This window comes from Salvelinus sp. IW2-2015, linkage group LG3, assembly GCF_002910315.2.
Source record: "Salvelinus sp. IW2-2015 linkage group LG3, ASM291031v2, whole genome shotgun sequence".
Classification (NCBI taxonomy): Eukaryota; Metazoa; Chordata; class Actinopteri; order Salmoniformes; family Salmonidae; genus Salvelinus; species Salvelinus sp. IW2-2015.
The window spans coordinates 24,530,730-24,554,100 of record NC_036840.1 but is presented as its reverse complement, the minus strand read 5'-3'; the positions used below and the strand labels follow the sequence as shown (position 1 = coordinate 24,554,100).

At 43.7% G+C, this 23,371-nt stretch overlaps 2 protein-coding genes across 3 annotated transcripts; one reads left to right on the top strand and one right to left on the bottom strand.

The window, feature by feature from the left end:
- Nucleotides 1-2,619: 2,619 nt before the first annotated feature.
- LOC111953410 (gastrula zinc finger protein XlCGF57.1-like) lies at nucleotides 2,620-9,714 on the bottom strand. The gene is made up of 2 exons (XM_023972663.3): nucleotides 9,454-9,714; nucleotides 2,620-4,119 (listed from the first exon to the last, which is right to left on the bottom strand). The coding sequence occupies exons 1-2, from the start codon at nucleotides 9,620-9,622 to the stop codon at nucleotides 2,708-2,710; spliced, it is 1,581 nt and encodes a 526-aa protein (XP_023828431.1). The 5' UTR covers nucleotides 9,623-9,714; the 3' UTR covers nucleotides 2,620-2,707.
- A 74-nt stretch (nucleotides 9,715-9,788) lies between these two features.
- wrap53 (WD repeat containing, antisense to TP53) lies at nucleotides 9,789-23,027 on the top strand. 2 transcript variants are annotated; one of them, XM_023972643.2, is made up of 11 exons: nucleotides 9,789-9,976; nucleotides 10,251-10,751; nucleotides 10,972-11,146; nucleotides 11,355-11,450; nucleotides 11,551-11,659; nucleotides 11,879-11,967; nucleotides 19,541-19,764; nucleotides 20,832-21,049; nucleotides 21,462-21,565; nucleotides 21,811-21,954; nucleotides 22,252-23,027. In XM_023972643.2, the coding sequence occupies exons 2-11, from the start codon at nucleotides 10,466-10,468 to the stop codon at nucleotides 22,481-22,483; spliced, it is 1,677 nt and encodes a 558-aa protein (XP_023828411.1). In that variant the 5' UTR covers nucleotides 9,789-9,976; nucleotides 10,251-10,465; the 3' UTR covers nucleotides 22,484-23,027. The 2 variants fall into 2 exon arrangements, with proteins under 2 accessions (XP_023828411.1, XP_023828418.1); XM_023972650.2 differs by having other exon boundaries at nucleotides 9,803-9,958.
- Nucleotides 23,028-23,371: the final 344 nt, after the last annotated feature.

Genomic DNA, 23,371 nt, shown 5'->3' with positions numbered 1-23,371 from the left:
TTGCCTCAATGCACTCAGATGCCATAATGGGAACGTTTTCTCTATCGTTCTCTATGTGGTCACCACAAAACCGCTCAAACTTACCCCTAAGCATGCACCTTATGTGGAACACAAGAAACAAATTTGCCTCAAGGGGAGAATCTCAATTAGTTTTGCTCGCCGCCTCTCCACTTTGAAAAAGGTCAAAAGTAATGGAGGAGTGGAGGCGAGTAGAGGAAACAAGCTGAATCTCAAATCACCCCCTTCTCCTTGGATCTAGATTGATCCAAGGTCACTTAGGGTCTTAACTTACTGTTGAGTTAGAATAGTAGAATACACAAGGTGTAAGTTTTGAAATATGGTTGTGCATCAGCAGTTCTCTTGTTCTGTCAGTTACTGACTGTCACTCAATTAGCCATGTCAGCAAAAAAAATAAAAATAATGGTAAGTTAGTCTAGCCAGTTATGTAAACTTATAGTAATCATGGTCGAATACCGACCGGACATGCATTGCCCGGGGGTCATGACCTCCAGCAGGCCCCCGTTGATTTTGTTAGGTCACCCAGATATAATTACATGGCATAAGCCATGGCAGAATTGCTGGAAATTAGCTTTAAAACTGCAAAAATGTATCTCTGCCAATGGTAAAATATGTAGAATTGCATAAAATTTGTTATAAAATTGCAACAACACAAAATCTCCAAGGAAAAATGTAGACCTACAGAAAACTTGCTTTAAAAGCTGCAATATTTTATCTACACCCCATGGAAAAGAAAWTGTAGAATTGCAGGAAATTAACTTTAAAACGTACATTTCTCTCCACCATCAAGCGGGTAAACAATGTTGCCCGCTTGGCCCCCCCCCCCCAACCAAATCTTGCTTAGGGCCTCCAAAAGGATAGAGTCAGCCCTGGATGTAGCAGTTAATTAGAGCCTCTGATAGCCATTTCAAACCAAGCAGGCTCCAGAGTGAAGTGCTATCCTCAACACTCACTAAGATATGTTTGGAGTTTGCCTAATTATAGGAAATGTGTGTTTGTTTGTGTTGGATTTCATTGCTTGACTCAAAACATATGAAATACCTCCCAAATGATACGTTTAACTGTTAAAGAATATTTCTAGTAAATTGTTCATTTGAATTTCATGTGCATTTTATTATTAAAATATGGAACATGAATCYCATCATTCAAGTCWCTAGTGTGTCCCSAAGTCGATGGGTTTATTGATCCCCTTGCCACTCGATGGAAGTCATCCTCGGAGTTTCGTCYGCAACACGTGACAACGGAGGGCCCTCCGTACGAGTAGGTAGGGGCAAGGGGCTGGTTTGMGATTCACAGAAATGCGCTTATATGAAATGAGACTACCCTTCTCCACTCGCGCTACAYGGGTAMAATCCCAAATGAAATGTGTAAAGTGATCKAAWRWWRWTTTTGCTGGATGTGCAAGACATTTTATGGATAAAYGGATAAGTAGTGTATCGTTTTAAAATGGGTGCATGTTTTTCATCCTTTGAGCAAACAGCTGATTCAAAGGGGMTGTGGCATATTCTGAAAGAATGCCGCGCGCTAGCTGCTGAAAGGGTACTTATGGGAAGATCTCAAATGGCATACTRCTTGCATCCTTMTCTCCTTCTCAAAACCCATTGGAGGAGAAAGTAATTGGGGCGGGACCTCTGGCTTTCTCATCCAATGYGTTTTGGATGACACTTCTCCGTCCGTCTACTAACAAATGACCACTCTCCTCGAKCACTTATCAGTTTRCGGTTCGCGGAGAGGAGGACAGGAGTCGAGGACAGACTTTTGCCAATGGAGACTCTCCCAAGGAGCTYTGACCTCTGCCATATTGGATATTCATTCATTTTGGAAGTTTGAACCATACAAATCTTTAAAAATCTCATGAACCACGTCCGATTCACTCGAAACTCAGAACCCCTGTCTCMGAGTTTGTGAAGAGCTAAGAATTTAATCAAAAGATGACGGAGAAAGTGTAAATTTTGTAAAAACAAAAACTACAAGTCCACACCAAACCCAGCTTAACCCAAACTACTCAACTTCTCTTTGATCCATCCAACAACTTAGTACTGGTTGAGTCCCATAGGGCGACGCACAATTGGCCCAGAGTCGTCCAGGTTAAGGGAGGATTTGGCCGGGGTAGGCCATCATTGTAAATAAGAATTTGTTCTTAACTGACTTGCCTCGTTAAATAAAGGTTAAAGAAAAATACAAGAAAAATTGAGGGGCTTAAGGACACTACAAGGAAGGTCTACTACGAAGCACGTGTCGGTATCTCCAAAAACAGAATGCAATTCAGTTGTGAACGTCAAACTGTTAACAAATCTTCTCAACAGCAAGTACGTTTCAGTAACTAAATTTGTAGTGAGGGGGGAAAAAAGTTATTGGTTAAAAAGCCTTTATTTTCGCAGCATTGTCACTCCTTATCCAGGCGGTATCAAAAACAAGTGGCAAAATATCTTGCTCAAAAGGTTCACAAACAGAATGCTCTAATTAAAATTCAAGAAATATTGTGGCCAGGAGCTTTCGTGGCTGCTTGGAGCTATATTTTTCCTCCCGGTTTCTTTCTTTGAGGACATTATTAACATGCTTCAGCAGATGAGCCTTAACGAATGTTTTATCACAGACTGAGCAGTCATGTTGTTTAACTCCTGGGTGAGTCTGAATATGTTCAGTTAGGTGTCTTTTCTGATAGAAGCWTTCTCCACAGTCCCCACAGCTACACTGATTTCACTCCTGTGTGAGTCAATAAATGCTTCTTTAGGGCCCCATTCTGACTGAATCTCTTCCCACAGTCTCCACAGTGAAATGGCTTCACTCCGGTATGAGTCAGTGTGTGCGTCTTTAGGGCCGACTTCTGCCTGAAGCMTTTCCCGCAGTCTCCACAGCTAAATGGTTTCTCKCCTGTGTGAGTCAGTATATGCTTACCTAGGTCTCCCTTCAGATAGAAGCCTTTCCCGCAGTCGCCACATATAAATGGTTTCTCACCTGTGTGAGTCAGTTTATGCATTTTTAGGGACCCCTTCAGAATGAAGCTCTTCCCACAGTCTCCACAGCTAAATGATTTCACTCCCGTGTGAGTCAGTTTATGTGTATTTAAGGTCCCCTTCTGCCTGAAGCTTTTCCCACAGTCTCCACAGCTAAACGGTTTCTCTCCTGTGTGAGTCAGTGTATGGTTCCCTAGGTGTTCCTTCTGACTGAAGCTTTTCCCACAGTCGCCACATATAAARGGTTTCTCTCCTGTGTGAGTCTGAACGTGTCGGTTTAGAGTAATCTTGTGATAAAACCTTTTCCCACAGTCGCCACAGATAAATGGTTTCTCTCCTGTGTGAGTCTGAACGTGTCGGTTTAGAGTGATCTTGTGATAAAACCTTTTCCCACAGTCACCACAGCTAAACGATTTCTCCCCAGTGTGAGTCCGTATATGCGCAGTTAGTTCCTGGCTCTGATAGAAGCTTTTCCCGCAGTCACCACAACTAAATGGTTTCTTTCCAGTGTGAGCCAGTTTGTGCACAGTTAGGTTCCCCTTGACAGTGAAGCTTTTCCCGCAGTCACCACAGCTAAACGGTTTCTCTCCTGTGTGAATGCGTATGTGGTTCCCAAGGTGTTCCTTRTGACTGAAGCTTTTCCCACAGTCKCCACAGCTAAACWGTTTCTCTCCAGTGTGAGCCAGTTTGTGCACAATTAGATCCAATGGTGGGCTGCTGTTAAGTCCTACTTGGTCGCTGCTTGTAGCAGAGCTGTGACTGGAGGCATTGTTTTGACTATCTGGAGGGTCAAAGGGAATGTCGAGACCCTTTAGGTGGGTCACAGTCCCAAAAGGTTTGAGATCCACTGGTTTGGAGTCACTCTCTCTGTTCGCCATAGTCTGTTCAGTKATGGACTGAAGTGGGTCCTCCTGATCACATTCATTTTTCACACAGGTAGGAGGGAATTTGAACTCTGTGATATCAGCCTCCAACCCTTGAAGCKGCTCTTCCTCTTGACTGATCCGGAACTCCTCCTGTTCCTCTTTGATCTGTGTGGGCTCTGGGTCCTCRTGCCCCAGACCMGAGCTCCACTCCTGCTCACAGTGRTGCTGCTCAGGGGGAACCTCCTCTTCAGAGACAGCAAGAGAGAACTGCAGGGAGTCTGGAGGGAAGGAGAGGAGGAGRGGAGGTTACATTTATAGWCTTTAGATGTGCCTGAGTYCACAATGCCATTTCAAAATGCTTGTTGTGATACAGACACTTATTTAATCACATATATKAATTGTTTATAAGTTCAATTCATTGTGTAGGCTATYCATTCYCAGTGYAAATTAGCTTTTGAKTAAACCCGGRACATTTACATGGATGTTYTAATATTGATGTTGATTAATGTGTATTGTCCCCTATAAATAAATACATAAATCAGACCAGAGAATCTTGTTTCTCATGGTCTGAGAGTCTTTAGGTGCCTTTTGGCAAACTCCAAGCAGGCTGTCATGTGCCTTTTACTGAGGAGTGGCTTCGTCTGGCCACTCAACCATAAAGGCKTGATTGGTGGAGTGCTGCAGAGATGGTTGTCCTTCTGGAAGGTTCTCCCATCACCACAGAGGATCTCTGGAGCTCTGTCAGAGTGACCATCGGGTTCTTGGTCACCTCCCTGACCAAGGCCCTTCTCCCCCGATTGCTCAGTTTGGCCGGGCGGCCAGCTCTAGGAAGAGTCTTGGTGGTTCCAAACTTCTTCCATTTAAGAATGATGGAGGCCAATGTGATCTTGGGGACCTTCAATGCTGCAGAAATTTTTTGGTACCCTTCCCCAGATTTGTGCCTCGACACAATCCTGTCTCGGAGCTCTATGGACAATTCCTTGGTTTTTGCTCTGACATYTACTGTCAACTGTGGGACCTTATATAGACAGGTGTGTGCCTCAACAAATAATTTCCAATCAATTAAATGACCACAGTTGTAGAAACAACTCAAGGGTGATCAATGGAAACACGATGCACCTGAGCTCAATTTCGAGTCTCAAAGCAAAGGGCCTGAATATTTACGGAAATAAGGTATCTTAAAAAAAAAAAAATTGAGGTAGTGTGTGTAGATTGAGGGAAAACATTTATTTAATCCATTTTAGAATAAAGCTGTAACGTAACAAAATGTGGAAAAGGGAAAGGGGTCTGAATACTTTCCGAATYGACCCCCGGGCCTGGGTCCTGCGGATGAAGCCCGAGCTGGAATGTGAAGCTAACTGAAGCTAGTTAGCTTTAGAAAACCCTGAGTAGATCTAGCTTGCTTCGTATGATAACCCTCAGGGATATCTAGTAGGGCTGTTGCGATGACCTTATTACCACCACACCAGCAGTCAGGATCCTAGTAAAATGCCCACATGACCATTGAGTGACAATCTCCTTTTATACACTCTGGCAGCCTGGTCTCATAGACTAGACATAACATAMTAAATGTAAATCCAGGAACTAAAATTAGTATGATATGTTTTGTTTGATATGGTTACATAAGACAGATGGTTACGCGAACTTCTAGCAAGCAAATGGTTGCGAGTTCAAATCTCATCACGGAGAACTTTAGCATTTTACCTAATAAGCAACTTTTCAACTACTTACTACTTTTTAGGTACTTTGCATGTTACCTAACCCTTTTAGCTAACCTTAACCCTTTAACCTCACTCCTGACCCTAACCCCTAGCCTAGCTAGCGTTAGCCAGCTAGCTAACATTATTAGCCACCTTTTATTTCAAATTCATAACATTTTGTACATTTTGCAAATTRGTTACATAGCATACGAATTGTAATTTGTAACATATACTAAATGGAGTGTCTCGGATTTACATACAGAATAATACAAAATGCTCTGAGACCAGGTTGCAGCAACTCTGGACATGTGTTGGTAGTACCCAACTTGCTAACAACCATAAGGTCACTAATAGCCTATTACTCAGGGCTCTATTGTCCCTCTAACTGCTCTGACATCAATGCAGGGGCGCAACTTCCACTGGGAATATGACATTCTAAAATTGCATTTTTGTCCCCCCCAGTTTTATAATCGCACTCTGATAAAAATAAATAAAAATAAAAAACACAGCAACCGGTGTGCTTTAGGACCATGTGGATGCCTCTGTTTTCCAGTTTTAGTCAGCTGGATTTAGGACCGCATGGGACACCACAGAGCATGCGGACAGGCTGTGTGAAGGCAAAGCTTCTGAAAGGCTGGCGTATAAGACCAGAGATGATCAGGGGCAGCTGCTGTCTGTGCTGCGCTTTTTTCCCTGAGTTGTAAAAGCAAACAGAGCAGAAACTGGCTACTCTTTAGTTGACTGATCTAGCTGACAAGGTAACTGCTGCTTGACAGAAAAAAAAATCGTATTTATTCCCAGTGCTGATTCCCAGTAGTGTAACTGACATGTTATGTTAGCCAGTGTTTCATCCCCTCTCGACTGAAGTGAATGAACTAACGTTACTAGCTGCCAGTTCGGCTCTAGCTATCGGTCAGGTAGCAGTATCTWACAGCTGTTGTGAGTATTGAAATGTTTTGTAGCCTTTGTTTTGTCCTGTTTCAACAGAAGTACATTTTATGATGTACCATTAGCTAGAGCTAGCCAGAAGTTTGCTAACGTTAGCTAGCTAGCTTACCAACTTTAGCTATTATTTTTGCCTCAAATCACTAGACCTGAATCAAACGATTTAASCAGCGGTCAAACGATTGAAGACCGATTGAAGACTGTTTCTTCACCGCAATGCGAGTTTTTATTAGTCAGTATAGCAATGTAACGTTATTGATCTGTTAAGTTTCCCTAGCTAATTGTCTACTTTTCACACTGACACATTATAAACGGCTCTACAGGCTTCACTGTCATGGTGCACAGTCAGTACACAACACTATGCTCATCATGTCTTAGCAGGATCAGATGGTGACAGGTGTCCCAGCAGGGTCAGACAGCCAGGGAAGACCAGTCTACGGAGCTCAGGTGAATTCTGCATTATAACAATCAGTAAATGGATACAATGTCCCATCTTGAGTTGATGGGTAGGCGACAGTCTGGGATCTGGGAGTGATGGTCATTTCAATTATTGAACCGTTATATTGTTCAAGAATAGAATCAATGTATAAATGTACACCAAGGTAATTCTTTGTCATGCCTCATCYGAGAAGGAGCAGATGGTGACAGGGGTCTCATCAGGGTCAGGCAGCCAGGGAAGACCAGTCTGTGACGGCGCAGAGGTGAACTCTTGCAGATACAACACCTTATTCTCTCAGTGCAGCAAACACTGGACAAGCAAGACGCTTGAAAAGATTGAAAATATTTTAAGGCAGTCTGACACAGTGGGGCAAAAAAGTATTTAGTCAGCCACCAATTGTGCAAGTTCTCCCAACAGCCCCAAAACATCACTGCTCTAGAGGATATCTGCATGGAGGAATGGGTCAAAATACCAGCAACAGTGTGTGAAAACCTTGTGAAGACTTACAGAAAACGTTTGACCTCTGTCATTGCCAACAAAGGGTATATAACAAAGTATTGAGATGAACTTTTGTTATTGACCAAATACTTATTTTCCACCATAATTTGCAAATAAATTCATTAAAAATCCTACAATGTGATTTTCTGGATTTTTTTCCCTCATTTTGTCTGTCATAGTTGAAGTGTACCTATGATGAAAATTACAGGCCTCTCTCATCTTTTTAAGTGGGAGAACTTGCACAATTGGTGGCTGACTAAATACTTTTTTTGCCCCACTGTATCTCTAAAGTTGATTTCCAAACTGTATCAAGGGTTGATAATGGCTTTCGCTGATGACACTGAAACATGCAAAACAAGAAATGTGAGGAAGACCTGGGAAACACTATCGATGATGAATGGATACAGATATGTTAGAATGCCCAGTCATGTTCATATAAATCTCAAACATAAATGACTGCAGACCATCCATAGAACGTACTATATGCCAGTGAAACTGAATATTATGCACTCAGAAATGTTATTCTTCTGCTGGAGATGTAAAACACAAAAAGGGACATATTTGTATATGTTATGGTGTTGGATGGCTTAATTCTGGCATTTTTTATTTTATTTTTTTAATCTCAGTATGTCTACAGATTCTCCCTGTTTTTGTCTGCTTGGAAACGTTGACACTGCAGACTTATCAGAAGAAACTGTGTAACCTAGCATTTATAGCGGATAAGAAATGGAATGTTGGTTTTCGTCCCACAATGTCACAATGGATGGCAGAAGTGCCAAGTTATGCATCACCAGATMAAGGGTATACTGTGCAACTTTCARAAGGTCTGGATGCCTTATATGGAATACTGTATGACAAAAGGAGTCTGTATTGAAAACATGCCCARKWCAGGGGAGATACCTATTGAAGCAATCCCTAGCTGCAGTGCTGCTCAGTTCTGGCCCTGGGTGTCTGCCGTACTGTTGATTGTCACTTTGCCTAACACACCTGAAACCAATAATGAATGTTTTACTAAGATCCTAAAGCTGYGTGGGGTGTGTTGGGTTGWAAAAAGAGCTCTACAGTAATATTAGGCCTATGYTGTGAATTATATGGAGGATGTGCTGTTTCCGTGTGCTAATGTGTAGGAGGTGAATGTGTGTTTTTATTAAACTTTTGATTTCKAAACCTTTCCCTTGAGACCAAAAAAAGAAAGTTGTGTTGGGGAGAGTGGAGTTATTGACTAGACTGCAGGGGCTTTGGCTGGCTGGCTGGGCGGTCTGGCTGAAATTTGATATAGAGGATGTCATAATAAATACAATCAAAAGTTAAGTCTTTGTACTTTATTTATAAGTACAAAAATGAACAAATTATAAGTTCATTTGTTAGGCTATTGGTTAAAGGTGCACACAATATTGATTATTTAATTATCATTGATCTAGTTCTGTCTTATCAATCACTTAAACATATTTAATAACGGTCTCTTACATAGCTTGATGACTGTCGGCATTTTTGCTTACTTTTTGTTGTTCTACATAGAGACAGCTAGAAAGGCCATGGGTCATATTAGATTGTGTAGAAATTTAGGAAATGAGCTTTAGATACCCCAAAAAGTGGGATGACCCTCAGACCCCCCGCCAAGTTATGTCCCCACCACTTCTAAAACCAAAAGGTGCCCCCTGCATGCTGCATCAATGCAAATGCAATAGAGAATCACATCAAACACTTGTCCTCAAAACAGTATCGTGATTTTAAAACTCACCTCACTGTGATTATTCAAATTGAAGAAAGAAGTTTAACAACAGGTTGAAACGAAGTGGAAAACATGGTCGTTGTGGATGTTGTTTGATAGCCTAACACGAAATGCATAGCGCGTCCAATGTAAGCATCATATTGAAGGGTTTTCATGATCTATCTTGCCCTTAACCCGCGGTTATCGACAGTGCCACAAAAGCATGTTCCAGTGGCAGAGTCGATATCCGTGCTTATAAACCAGGATCGCTACAATAATACAAATTATTGTTTACAAAACAAACAAAAAACATACGAACCTATTCTACATAGTTTTATCTCTGGTGTGAACCGCAGCAGTCTCCGTAGCCGATCATTCTCCTCCTGGTACTCCGCTACCGCTTTCTCAACTGCTTCGAAAATCTCCACAGCAGCAGACTCCGTTAAACGCTCATTTAAAAATAAACGCAACAACTGTAGTTTAGACATTTTTCAGTTGATCAGGTTGGGTAGCCTATTCCGTATGTAAATGACCTTTGGTTCAGTCAGTGTGTCTTTCTTTTGTCCACACAAGGAATGCAAAATCGTACAAAATAAAAGTCACCTCCTACTTCCGAGGAAGGTCTATGTTTAGCTTGAAGTCTCGCGATAGTTCTGGTGAACGTAACATGGCGGTGTCTTGTGTTTACAAATTCGCAGCATGACTTCGTGACTGCTGCTATCCAAGTCCAGTGTGCTGCTACGTTGTTGTCATTCAAATACTCTATTTCAGTAAAGAAGAGTTTCGCCTTTGCCGAAGAGGCTGTGAAACCTAATAGAAAAACCGTAAGGCCGACCAAAGAGGTAGCTAACTAACATTAGTTAGCATCGCTAGTTGTCCATCTGTAACTGTTTTCTAGTAGCTAGTTAGCTAATTGCTAAACTAGCCGTAATTTAACCAACCCTCGCATTTAATATKATTTTAACACTGATGGCGTAATTTTGTCGATATTGTGATGTAGTGCTGAATGATTGGTTATATGTTTGTTAGCTAGCTAGATGGGTTTTATTTGACGTGTATCAATGATGTAGTGTGTTCGTATTSAATTTCTCCCTGCCAACCCCTCTACCCCTCCAGTGTCCCGTGCCGTGGGTGCTGTGATGACCACAACCTCCCCCAGACTGAGACATCCACAGTGCAGGAAGAAGCACCCTAGTAGCACCTACCACACTAACGTCTGACACAGGCAGACCACCAGGGAGCCAGGATATACAACTCAGCACTGTGACACCGGGGGAAAGAAGATTTGAGAGGAAGCACCGAAGGATAGGACGAAAGAGTGATCGAGAGAGATGTCTGGTCCAGTAGAGGGGGGTGAAAGTGGGGATGTGGCAGAAGTTGGACAGAAGGCAGAGGTGGAAAGCGAGCCTCCTCAATCAGCACCACCTCTATCCCAGGGTGAGTGCTTAGAACTGGGGGCGAATAAAGAAGAGGCCCCTCCAGCAGCTAAGCAGCCCAGGCTCAGTGGAGAGGGGTTGGGGCTGAGTCTCAGCCTGGACCCCCCTGATACACATGAAGGACCCATAGAACAGGCAGGATTGGGGCAAGAAGACTTGGCTGTACTGACCCATAATGGAGGTAAAGTTGTTACCAGTCGTTGTATTCCAGGAAAGCTTCATTCARGGGTGTGCATCTCTCTAAATATTCTAAGTCAATGCTTATCATGTGTGATTCACATTCCTTGTAAAAAAAAAAAAAAGAGGAGTTTAAGGTACAGAAGATGGGGAATATAGCCTCTAGCCTCTTGWCTTAATGGAATAATAGTCTTTAACTCATAATGTTTATCCATATCTCTTAGAGGCCAACCAGCCAAGTGTGATGGAAGGAGGAGAAGAAGATGTGGGAGCCAAAGAAGTAGAATGCCATGAGAATGGAGGTCCTTGTGAGGACCACGGCACGAGAGAGGGAGGAGAGGAGAAGGTGGAAGAGGGGGAACAGGAAAGCTCAGCTGAAAGCACCAGCGAAGGCCAAAAGTATGTGAAGAATTTTAGAATTATTCTAGGTAAATACTTTAGAAGCTAAAGAATTAAGCACACGGAGATTTGAGGTTTYAAGAGCCATTTCAGCTGTGCTATTTGGGTGTCCAAACCTTTAAATTATCCATCCACTGTTTTGTTTGTCCTCATCTATGTATTTCTCATGTACTGCGGCCTACTCTTATCCCCTCGCTCCTATCTGCAGCCTGGGTCTCGATTTCAGCCAGAACCCCCAGATGCTGACTGGTTCCTGGGCTGAGTACTCCAGCCTCCCTGAGAACTACCTCAAGGGCTGCAAATGGTAACTCCCTCTTAAAATATTGTTCCTTGGTTGATTACGTGGTTTAGGATCCATTTTGCTTTACAGGCTATCTGAAGAAGTAACTGTGTTAATTCTCCAGGGCCCCAGATGGCTTGTGCATCCTGACCAACAGTGCAGACAATGTGCTGCGTGTCTACAACCTCCCCCCTGAGATCTACAGCTACAACTGGGACCTGCTCACTGAGATGGTGAGGCTCCAGAGATTTAATTCACTAGAAAGCCAACAAAACGGGGAGGGATCAACCTGAATTTGTCCAATAGAAACACTTGTTTTCGTTGCAAATTGTTTTCTGTTGCGAAACGTATTGCTTAATGAATACACCACAGGGTAACTGACTAAAATGGCTAGGTTCCCCTTGGAGATCAACACAGTATTTATCTCATGTCTCCCCTTCTCTCCCCTGCAGAGTCCAGTGCTGAAGATGGCAGAGGGGGACACCATCTATGACTACTGCTGGTACCCCAAGATGAGCTCCCTGGACCCTGACTCCTGCTTGTGAGTTCAATCAATCAAACGTTATTTATAAAGCCATTTTTTTATGTGAARGGTTGTCACAAAGCGCTTTAAAGATCAAATCCGCAGTAGGGTTAGCAGTTCCACTGTCTGTCCCGCTTCTGTTTTGTTTTTTGCTGACGAAGCAGAGCTGGGGAACGTAACGCACCGCGGTCCCCTCAAAACAAAAATCGGTACATATTCAGCTGTTCTATCACGCCAGCAATGATGTCTAATGGGGGGGGGGACAGTGTTCTTTGTTTGAAATAACGTTTTTGTTGTTCTAACATCGATAACGGACGTGGCAGTTTCACTGCTATGGATTCCAGTTTTAATGATTCCAGCTTTAAAGGGAGACTTCAAAATTGTTAAACAGCACCACCTCAACATAAGTGAAAATAATGCGTTTCAATGTTTTATTGTTAAAAGATAGAGGAAGATAAGTGTTTCCAATGACGTCATCGGTGTGATTTTGACCAATTATGAGTAGGCATTGCCTACTAATTGGTTAATGATGTCATTGGAAACACTTGATCGTTCGATCTTTTTTACTACAAAACATAGAAATTCGCCATTTTCACATATGTTGATGTTGGGGTGGTGCTGGAGATTATTCGTATCTTTCTTTATTTCCCTTTAAGCTACAGTGCCTTCAGAAAGTATTCGTACCCATTGACTTATTCCACATTTTGTTATTACAGCCTGAATTCAAAATGGATGAAATAGATTTCTCACCCATCTACACACAATACCCCAATATGTTTTTAGAAATTTATTGAAAATGAAATACACAAGTATTCACACCCCTGAGTCAATACATGTTAGAATCAACTTTAGCAGCGATTACAGCTGTGAGTCTTTCTGGGTAAGTCTTTTAAGAGTGTTGCACACCTGGATTGTACAATATTTGCACATTATTCTTTTTTTAAATTCTTCAAGCTCTGTCAAGTTGGTTGTTGATCATTGCTTGACAGCCACTTTCAATTCTTGCCATAGATTTAAGCCAAACTGTAACTAGGCCACTCAGGAACATTCAATGTCGTTTTGGTAAGCAACTCCAGTGTGCATTTGTCCTTGTGTTTTAGGTTATTGTCCTGCTGAATGGTGAATTTGTCTCCCAATGTCTGTTGGAAAGCAGACTGATCCCAGGTTTTCCTCTAGGATTTTGCCTGTGCTTAACTCTATTGTGTTTATTTTTATCCTAAAAAAAACTCCCCAGTCGTTGCCGGTGAAAAGCATGCCCATAACATGATGCAGCTACCACTAGGGCTGCGGAGGTCATGAAATTTTGTCAACCGGTTATTGTCTTGCAAAAGCCTGCCGGTCTCACGGTAATTGACCATTAATGAACATAAACMCGTTTATCTCCAGGCCTCCGCACATGCACGCCGCAGATGCCCCTTTTGGAACATCTATATTTTAAAGAAAGTATAATAAATCAATTTAATATACGCCATCAAAATAAGTCCATTATTTATTTTAGCCATGTCTAAAGAAACATGATATTAAGAAAAAGTATTTGAGAAGAACGCAGTATGCCAACTCATATTCTGTTTTCTGGCTATGCGCCAAACCGTAGAAAGGATATTTTTCCCATTCCAGAGCGAGAGTACGCGTATGGCTATGTTCAGCGTAAAAGTGATCATTTGAAACGGGTCCTATACACTAGATTTAGAGTTATTTGGCAACTTTAGTTGTGAATGATATAAACCATAGAATGTCGTAGAAATCAAAAGATATATGGGATACATGGTGCGACTACAGGCTATTGATGATTTGAGGAAGTTGCAACTAAAGCTTACGCTCTGTTCCTTGCCTCAGGCTGCACACGCTATTCTCATCAAGTGATCGTGTTTTCACCCATCGGACTGTCAATTTAATCTTGTAAATAATAATTAGTTGCAAGTTAATAAGGCTCATTATCAAATGGGCAGGAACAGGGGCAAAATAAATGTAATTCACTCATGGCTACTCCGGTTATTTCGCCCCGTGACAGGTGTTATTCCGCTCAAACGCCGTATGCCATGGGCTTTCCAACCCTGTTCCTGCAGCTACAGTATGCTTAATTTGGGAAACCAAGTGAAATCAGTTCGGGAACATCGATAGTAACATGTTTTCCCAATAACAAAATATTTCATTAAACTGTTGACAGCCCCTATCTCTGCATACTGGAGAAAGGCATGAAGAAGAGAGGGGAGGAGATGGAAACACACAGTGGCACCTCTAGCACCAGGGTCAGCGCACTCTCAAATGTTGTTTTTTGACATCATTGTAAGCCTGCCACACACACTATACGATACATTTATTAAACATAAGAATGAGTGTGAGTTTTTMTCACAACCCGGATCGTGGGAAGTGACAATGAACTCTTATAGGACCAGGGCACAAATAATAATAATCAATTATTTTGCTCTTTATTTAGCCATCTTATATAAAACWATGAATAACTCACCACAGGTTAATGAGAAGGGTGTGCTTCTGCACGTAACTCTGCAATGTTGGGTTGTATTGGAAAGAGTCTCAGTCTTAAATCGTTTRCCACACAGTCTGTGCCTGTATTTAGTTTTCATGCTWGTGAGGGCTGAGAATCCACTCTCACATTGGTAAGTAGTTGCAAAGGGCATCATTGTCTTAACAGCACGATTTGCCAAYGCAGGATATTCTGAGCGCAGCCCTATCCAGAAATCTGGCAGTGGCTTCTGATTTAAATAAKATTTTCACAGAACCACTTGTTGCGATTTCAATGAGGCTCTCTTGTTCAGATATCGGTAAGTGGACTGGAGGCAGGGCATGAAKGGGATAACGAATCCAGTTATTTGTGTCGTCTGTTTCGAGAAAGTACCTGCGTAYTTGTGCACCCAGCTCACTCCGGTGCTTTGCRATGTCACATTTTACATTGTCKGTACACTTGAGTTAATTTGCACACAAACAATCATWCAATGATGGAAAGACCTYTGTGTTGTCCTTGTTAATGCAGACAGAGAAGAGCGCAGACWTCTTAATCATAGCCTCAATTTTGTCCCGCACATTGAATATAGTTGCGGAGAGTCCCTGTAATCCTAGATTCAGATCATTCAGGTGAGGAAAAAACATCACCCAGATAGGCCAGTCGTGTGAGAAACTCGTCATCATGCAAGCAGTCAGACAAGTGAAAATTATGGTCAGTAAAGAACTTTAAGCTCATCTCGCAATTTAAAAAAAGTGTCAATACTTTGCCCCTTGATTACCAGCGCACTTCTGTATGTTGTAAAAGCATTACATGGTCACTGCCCATATCYTTGCATAATGCAGAAAATACACGAGAGTTCAGGGGCCTTGCTTTAACAAAGTTAACTATTAACCAAAACGTKTTTRAAGCTGTCAGGCATTCCCTTGGCAGCAAGAGCCTCTCAGTGAATGCTGCAGTGTGCCCAAGTGGCGTCGGGAGCAACTGCATAGCCCCGTTGGAAAATCTTTATGCACTCTTTGAAAATGTGAATCACATTTTTTATTTGTCGTACCCCCGACAGCATTGCGCGAGTCCCATAGGGCGGCGCGCAATTGGCCCAGCGTCGTCCGGGTTTGGCCAGGGTAGGTCGTCATTGTAAATAAGAATTTATTCTTAACTGAGTTGCCTAGTTAACTAAAAWAAGAAAAAATCAAATTGTATTTGTCACATGCGCTGAATACAACAGTGAAATGCTTACTTACAAGCCCTTAACCAACAATGCAGTTTTAAGAAAATACCCGCAAAAAAGTAAGAGCTAAGAATAACAAATAATTAAAGAGCAGCAGTAAATAACAATAGTGGGGCTATATTCAGGGGGTACCGGTACAGAGTCAATGTGCGGGGGCACTGGTGTTGAGGTAATTGAAGTGACATATACATGTAGGTAGAGTTATTGAAGTGACTATGCATAGGTAACTCAGTGCTTTGTAGAAGCAGCGATTACAGCCTCGAATCTTCTTAGGTATGACGCTACAAGCTTGGCACACCTATATTTGGGGAGTTTCTCCCATTCTTCTCTGCAGATCCTCTCAAGCTCTGTCAGGTTGGATGGGGAGCATCGCTGCACAGCTATTTTCAGGTCTCTCCAGAGATGTTCAAGTCCGGGCTCTGGCTGGGCCACTCAAGGACATTCAGAGACTTGTCCCGAAGCCATTCCTGCGTTGTCTTGGCTGTGTGCTTAGGGTCGCTGTCCTGTTGAAAGGAGAACCTTCGCCCCAGTCTGAGGTCTTGAGAGCTGTGGAGCAGGTTTTCATCAAGTATCTCTCTGTACTTTGTTCCGTTCATCTTTCCCTTGATCCTGACTAGTGTCCCTGCCGCTGAAAAACGGCAGCATGATACTGCCCTCACCATTCTTCACCGTAGGGATGGTGCCGGGTTTCCTCCAGACGTGACGCTTGGCATTCAAGTCAAAGAGTTCAATTTTGGTTTCATCAGACCAGAGAAACTTGTTTCTCATGGTCTGAGAGTCTTTAGGTGCCTTTTGGCAAACTCCAAGCGGGCTGTCATGTGCCTTTTACGGAGGAGTGGCTTCCGTCTGACCACTCTACCATAAAGGCCTGATTGGTGGAGTGCTGCAGAGATGGTTGTCCTTCTGAAAGGTTCTCCCATCTCCACAGAGGAACTCTGGAGCTCTGTCAGTGACCATCGGGTTCTTGGTTACCTCCCTGACCAAGGCCCTTCTCCCCCGATTGCTCAGTTTGGCCAGACGACCATCTCGAGGAAGAGTCTTGGTGGTTCCAAACTTCTTCCATTTAAGAATAATGGAGGCCACTGTGTTCTTGGGGACCTTTAAAGCTGCATACATTTTTTTGGTACCCTTCCCCAGATCTGTGCCTCGACRCAATCCTGTCTTGGAGCTCTACTGACAATTCCTTCATTTCGTATTATTCTGTACGTAAATCTGAGACGATCCATTTAGTATAATGTTTTGGTATGTATTAAAATTGTTTGCCCATGACCCATTTTTGTAGGATATGTTACGATTTATAATTCTTATTATACGAATTTGCAAAACGTATGATATGTTAGGAATTCTGGCTAGCTGGCTAATGTTAGCTAGGGGTTAGGTTAAAGGTTAATGCATGTGCATAAGAGGAGATAACCATGACTCAACGGTCAACATTTTTACTGCGGTCATTTTTTATTTAACTAGGTAAGTCAGTTAAGAACAAATTCTTATTTACAATGACGGCCTACCCCGGCCAAACCCTAACCCGGACAACGCTGGGCCAATTGTGTGCCGCTCTATGGGACTCCCAATCACAAATGGTTATGATACAGCCTGGAATCGACCCAGGGTCTGTAGTGACACATCTAGCACTGAGATGCTGTGCCTTAGACCGCTGCACCACTCGGGAGCCCGAGTGACTCATGACTGCCAGTGTGGTGGTAATACATCACTACAACAGCCCTAGCCACCACCATCCTTCAATATATGAAGAGTGGTACTCAGTGTTGTGTTGGATTTGCCCCAAACATAATGCTTTGTATTCATGATATAAAGTTAATTTCTTTGCCACATTTTTTTGCCGTTTTAATTTAATCCCAGAGAAGTTTCCTTAATCTARGGCAACTGAGTTAGGAAAGACGCCCGTATCTTGCTAATGACTGGGTGTATTGATACACCATCCAAAGTGTAATGAATAACTTCACCATGCTCAAAGGGGTATTCAATGTATGCTTTTATTTTCACCCATCTACCAATACTGTAMGTGCCCCCCTTTGTGAGGTATGGTTGAATAGTGTTTGAAAACTTATTAGCTATTTGTTCAGAACTCCCAAGAAGTTACATATTGCAGCTTTAACAGAACTGTTTTTAAAGGGCCTTTTTTAAAGCACTGTAATTATTATAGCTCCGTCTGTGCTGTGGCAAGCTGAGATCAATGTTGCCCAGCCGTTACCGTGGAGAATGCCATTGTTACGGGTTGGTAAGGAGGCCTCCTTACCAACAGCGCACACCGCTTAACCTCTCCTCACACTGCCTCCGATGGTTCCTCTCTGATCAGTGCCCAGCGTGGGTTGTGGTCCACCCCACGAAGCGAGGAAAGCAACATATCCTCTAGACTAGAAGAAGGAGGGGGAATGAGAAAAAGAGAGGGGTCTTGGGGTGGAAGGGGGACAGTACACAAGGAGTGCAGGATCAAACCATAAACAACACGGAACGGAGAACATTTCTTCACCGCAAGACGAATTGGAGGGAATGAGGAAAAAGGGAAAGGGAGTTGACGAAAGAGAGGGGGGAGTGGAGGATGAGAGCATGAACGACCCAAGGAGATGATTGTCTGAGGGATTGAGAGCAGGACCCTGAGAGGAGCCGGGGTAACAGGGACGAGGATGCTAGTCGGAGCTGACACCCCATGTGAACTCCATCTGTGTGTGTGTGTGTTCAGACAGCATGATGTTTTGTCTGGTGTTGTTGAGGGTTACGGAGTGGAGTCAGTCAGGTGGGATGACGTGGCCCTAACGTTTCCTAAACATTTGTTCGGGGAGTCAAATGAACCATCGAAATATACGTTTAGAAGACATCATTGCATCATGCTCACAGGTGGACGAGGCGTACTCCTGTTTGGGTGTCTGGGGAATGTACTAAGATTTGATGGGTAGATATAGTAAAAAAACATGACAATTTACAAGCATGTGGTGAGGGTCTGTGAGGGGCAGTGGGATTCTTGGCTGTTTTTGTCATATTGGAGTGCTTCTGTTTAAAGTATCCCCCTCTCCCTCCCTTTTCCCCACCCCATTTTTCTCCCTCTCTTTTGTGTCTCTCCTCTCTCCCAGCTTTCCCTCCTCTCACGCTCTCCCAGCTTTCCCTCCTCTCTCACGCTCTCCCTCCCTCTTTCCCTCCCGCTCTCTCTCACGCTCTCCCTCGCTCTTTCCCTCCCTCTCTTTCCCTCCTCCCTCTTTCCCGCTCTCCCTCCCTCTCTCTGCCTAAAGCCATGCTCTGTACCCTCCCGTAGAGCGTAGAATGGTCACTGGTGTTTCTCCTTTGAATTGCTTTCTGGGCCGGCGTCCAGGCTAGCTGTGGTGTACCATTATAATGAGGGGATTCCCAACAGACAGAACAAAGACACAGTGCCATAAGAGCACTGAGCCGCCCAGGCTAATTTCCTCTTGGCTAATTGAGCCTCAGTTCAGACAGTGATATTTAAGCGTTTGTGTTGGGCTGTTAGGTTCCCCCCCCCGCAGTTATGTTAGTTGAAAAGCCATACAGCATGTCTGTTTGTTGATGGCTCGTTTTTTTTTGTCCATTATAAAGCAACAAACTGTTACTGAATAGATAAGAGGGGCTGAATGAAATTCAAACTGAAATAGTGACTGGGGAGTGAAGTACTGAAATGTCCTCTCTGATGGATCTGGCACAAAGCAGTGTCTGTGTGTCTGTTTTTCAAGGGAGATGAAAAAATTACTCTTCCTTTGTCCTGTTGTGACCCACACTTGTTTCCTTTCTTCCTCCATTTCCCTCAACCTCTTCTCTCTCTCCACCCATTTGTCTTTTTCTTTTCATCTTTCCATCCATCATTAACTTCCCTCCATGTCCAATCTTTTTGTCTCCATCCATCRTTTCCTCCATCTCMCRCTCTCCTCCAGTATAGCCAGCAGCAGTCGTGATAACCCGGTCCATATCTGGGATGCGTTCTACGGGGACCTGCGTGCCAGCTTCAGGCCCTACAACCATCTGGACGAGCTGACCGCAGCCCACTCCCTCTGCTTCTCCCCAGACGGATCACAGCTCTACTGCGGCTTCGACAAGACAGTGAGGGTGTTCTACACAGACAGGCCTGGACGAGATTGTGAGGAAAGGCCCACTGTAGGTTAGTAGAGGAGATAAGGGTTTCCAAACTCGGTCCGGGGCTGGGTGCACGTTTTAGTGTTTTTGCCCTAGCACTCACTACACATTGGATTTAAAATAACCAAGTCATTATCAAGCTTTGATTATTTGTATCAGSTGTGTAGTGCTCGGGCAAAAACAKGAATGTGCACCCCATGTTATTTGCTCTTTCATTCTCTACAGTGTAGACAGAGTAATATCTGTTATAATTTGTAATATCAGCTATAAATGGGCCAAGGTAGCCTAGTGGTTAGAGCGTTGGGCCAGTAACCGAAAGGTTGCTAGATAGAATCCCCGAGCTGACAAGGTAAAAAATCTGTCGTTCTGTCCCTGAACAAGGGACACTGTTCCTAGGCCGTCATTGTAAATAAGAATTTGTTCTTAACTGACTTGCCTAGTTAAATTAAATAAAAAAAATATTAACACAGGGGATCCTGGTAAGTGCAGTATTTTTCTTTCAAGTTATCAAATAATTCCAACGCAGCTGCATCAAATGATCTGATATGCATCCCACTGCTGGCTTGCCTCTGAAGTTAAGCAGGGTTGGTCCTGGTCGGTCCATGGATGGGAGACCAGATGCTGCTGGAAGAGGTGATAGAGAGCCAGTAGGAGGCACTCTTTCCTTTGGTATAAAGAAACCCCTGTATATATCCCAATGCCCCAGGGCAGTGGTTAGGGACATTGCCCTGTATAGGGTGCCGTCTTTCGGAATGGATGTTAAACGGGTATCCTGACTCTCTGTGGTCACTGAAGATCTCATGGCACTTATCATAAGAGTAGGGGTGTTAACCCCGGTGTCCATGGCCACCTAATCATCCTCACCTTCCAACTGGCTCATTTACCCCCCCACCCCCTTCTCTCCCCTGTAACTATTCCCCAGGTCATTGCTATGAATGACAATGTGTTCTCTAAAATAAGGGTAAAGTAACAACATATTTTCCTAGATTTATAACCCATTAGTTATACCAGCAGCGCAAACCGAACCGGTCCTTAATCCTTAATATGTTGATCTGAACCCATGTGGACGCTGAGTGTGTGTTCCCTCTTCAGTGAAGAAGCAGGGTCAGGGTCAGAGTGGCATCATCTCCTGCATGGCGTTCAGCCCGTGCCAGTCTGTGTACGCCTGTGGCTCGTACTCCCGCACCGTAGGCCTCTACTCCTGCCAGGACGGCTCTCAGCTGGCCCTGCTGCCGCCCAGGCACCACGGGGGCATCACACACCTCACCTTCTCACCCGACGGACACTACCTGTACACCGGGGGTCGCAAGGTGACCGAACGCAAACACAACCTCAAAGGGAGACATGGGGCTTGAAAAAGTAGTCTTTTTAAAACAGACCACTCAGAYGGAGATTTGGGTAGGAGGAGCACAGTGTCACAGTGGAGAACGTGGTGGTTCTCTCAAACACATACTGTATTTACACACTCATACCCACATTCACTATCAGAGTTATTATTGCTCTTGTACGTTTTGAGGTGTTTGAAGTGTGTGTTTAACTATTGGTCCCCACAAGAATAGTAAACAAACATTTCACCAACTGGGGACATTTTGTTGGTCCCCATAAGGTCAAATGCTATTTCTAGGGGGTTAGGGTAGGGGTTAGGGAAAATAGGATTTTGAATGGGACTGAATTTTGTGTCCCCACAAGGTTAGCTGTACGTGTGTGTGTGTGTGTGTGTAGGACCCAGAGATTCTGTGCTGGGACCTGAGGGACCCGGGAAAGATTCTGTTCTCTCTGAAAAGGAATGTGGCCACCAACCAGCGGATCTACTTCGACCTGGACCCGTAAGTCCCTGCATCTCGTCTTCCTGCTACTCTCACAGCTAACCGCAGCCCGCCAATGCCCCCTGTCCCGTTCCACCATTTGAGAAACCCTTGACTTAGTACCTAATACCCTTGAACCCTTTATCTACTCTTCATATTATGCTCTTCATAACATAATTATACTCTTCATAACTGCTCTTCATATTATAGCATCTCTCGGTCTGTCTCTGTGTGTGTCGTTGTTAATGCTGACTGTGTGCGTGTAGGTCTGGCCGGTACTTGTTGAGTGGTGATACAGAGGGGGTGGTGTCAGTGTGGGACACCCTCACAGCTCCCCCCGATGGTAACCAGGAGCTACTGCAGCCTCACCTCCACTTCCAGGCCCATAGGGACTGCACCAATGGCATCAGGTAGGCTTTACCAAACCAAATGTATTTATATAGCKCTTCTTACATCAGCTGATGTCTCAAAGTGCTGTACAGAAACCCAGCCTAAAACCCCAAACYGCAAGCAATGCAGGTGTAGAAGCACGATTTTATTAACATTGTTTGACTGCTGAATCGATTTAATATACTAAATATATAGATTTTTAGAAGTGGTCTCCCACTTGCTGTTTGGGGGCAGCAATGTATTTGTCATTTCAATATGGCTCTTATTTTRTCTCAATGCCCCGTCCCGTCTCTCTCCTCCCTCCATTCTCCCCCTAGTGTCCACCCCTTTATGCCGTTGCTGGTGACGTCCAGCGGGCAGCGCCAGTTCCTCTCTCCGGGGGACAGTAGCGATGGAGACTCCTCGGGCTCTGAGGGAGATGTCGTGATGTTATCACCTACCCCAGAGGTCAGACAGGACAACGCTCTGACTGTGTGGTGGGCCGGACCACTTAGCCCAGCCAACGAGGGGGCGCAGGAGGAACCACCGCCCGTGGTGGTGATTGATTGATTGTGGAGTAGCCCAGTTCAAACCCCCCTCTGGACTGAACCAAATGTCAAACTGCCAATATYAGAAAATTTAGTAGTAGTACTTATTCTGTTTTAAAAGTATGGCAATCAATATATTGAGTTGTCCCTTGGATTCAGCGAATTACAGTTTCCCCAGTCTCGAAGCCAAGATACAAACTATTGTGAATGCTAACATGCTATTACAATTGAATGGTAATGTGCTACTATGCTAGCAGGGAGCTTACCAATTCCAAACCAAATGTAATTGTAAAACCTCTCAGGTTCAGATGACCACCACAGCCAGACCAGGCCCTGTGTGTTGGGTTGAATGTACATCAATCTACCTTCCACTCATATGTTGCTCTAGGGGAGTGTTCTGTTTACCTCGTGTTAGTCTTTTTTTATTGTTGTAAATGCCAAGCTGGTGGCATCGCTATACATGCATCAGTAAATGTATATTTTTGTAAAGCCATGGTGAATATTGTAGTTTCTGAATGTATWAAAATCGGTAAGCAGWTAGCATAATTGCTGTAACCACAAACAGACGGATACCGCAAACGTCTTTTTTTAAAGAAATTATCGTGAACGAGATGACAGACCAACACAAACGTCGGTCTGTACTTTTTCTATTCCTTTCCCAGCGAGTCAACATGACACCMAGCAAGTGATCTACTGCGCACAGCCGATGTTTGTGCAGCCTTAGTCCTACAAGTTCTTGGGGTAAAATGATTAACAATATTTGTATAGGAAGAACGGTTGTGTCGTAGCACAAGTGATATTGTTTGTAAAGTAACCTACTAAATGCTTTTTTTTGCAAATTCTCCGTTGCTGGTTGCGGTGTAGTCTGACTGCAAATCCAGGGAAACCACTAGAGGGCAAACTAACTGCT

Coding starts and splice junctions, on each gene's coding strand:
- wrap53 (XM_023972643.2), top strand. CDS start 10,466: ATGTCTGGTCCAGTAGAGGGGGGTGAAAGTGGGGATGTGGCAGAAGTT. Junction 10,752..10,971: donor TGTACTGACCCATAATGGAG/GTAAAGTTGTTA, acceptor CATATCTCTTAG/AGGCCAACCAGCCAAGTGTG. Junction 21,050..21,461: donor TGTACACCGGGGGTCGCAAG/GTGACCGAACGC, acceptor GTGTGTGTGTAG/GACCCAGAGATTCTGTGCTG.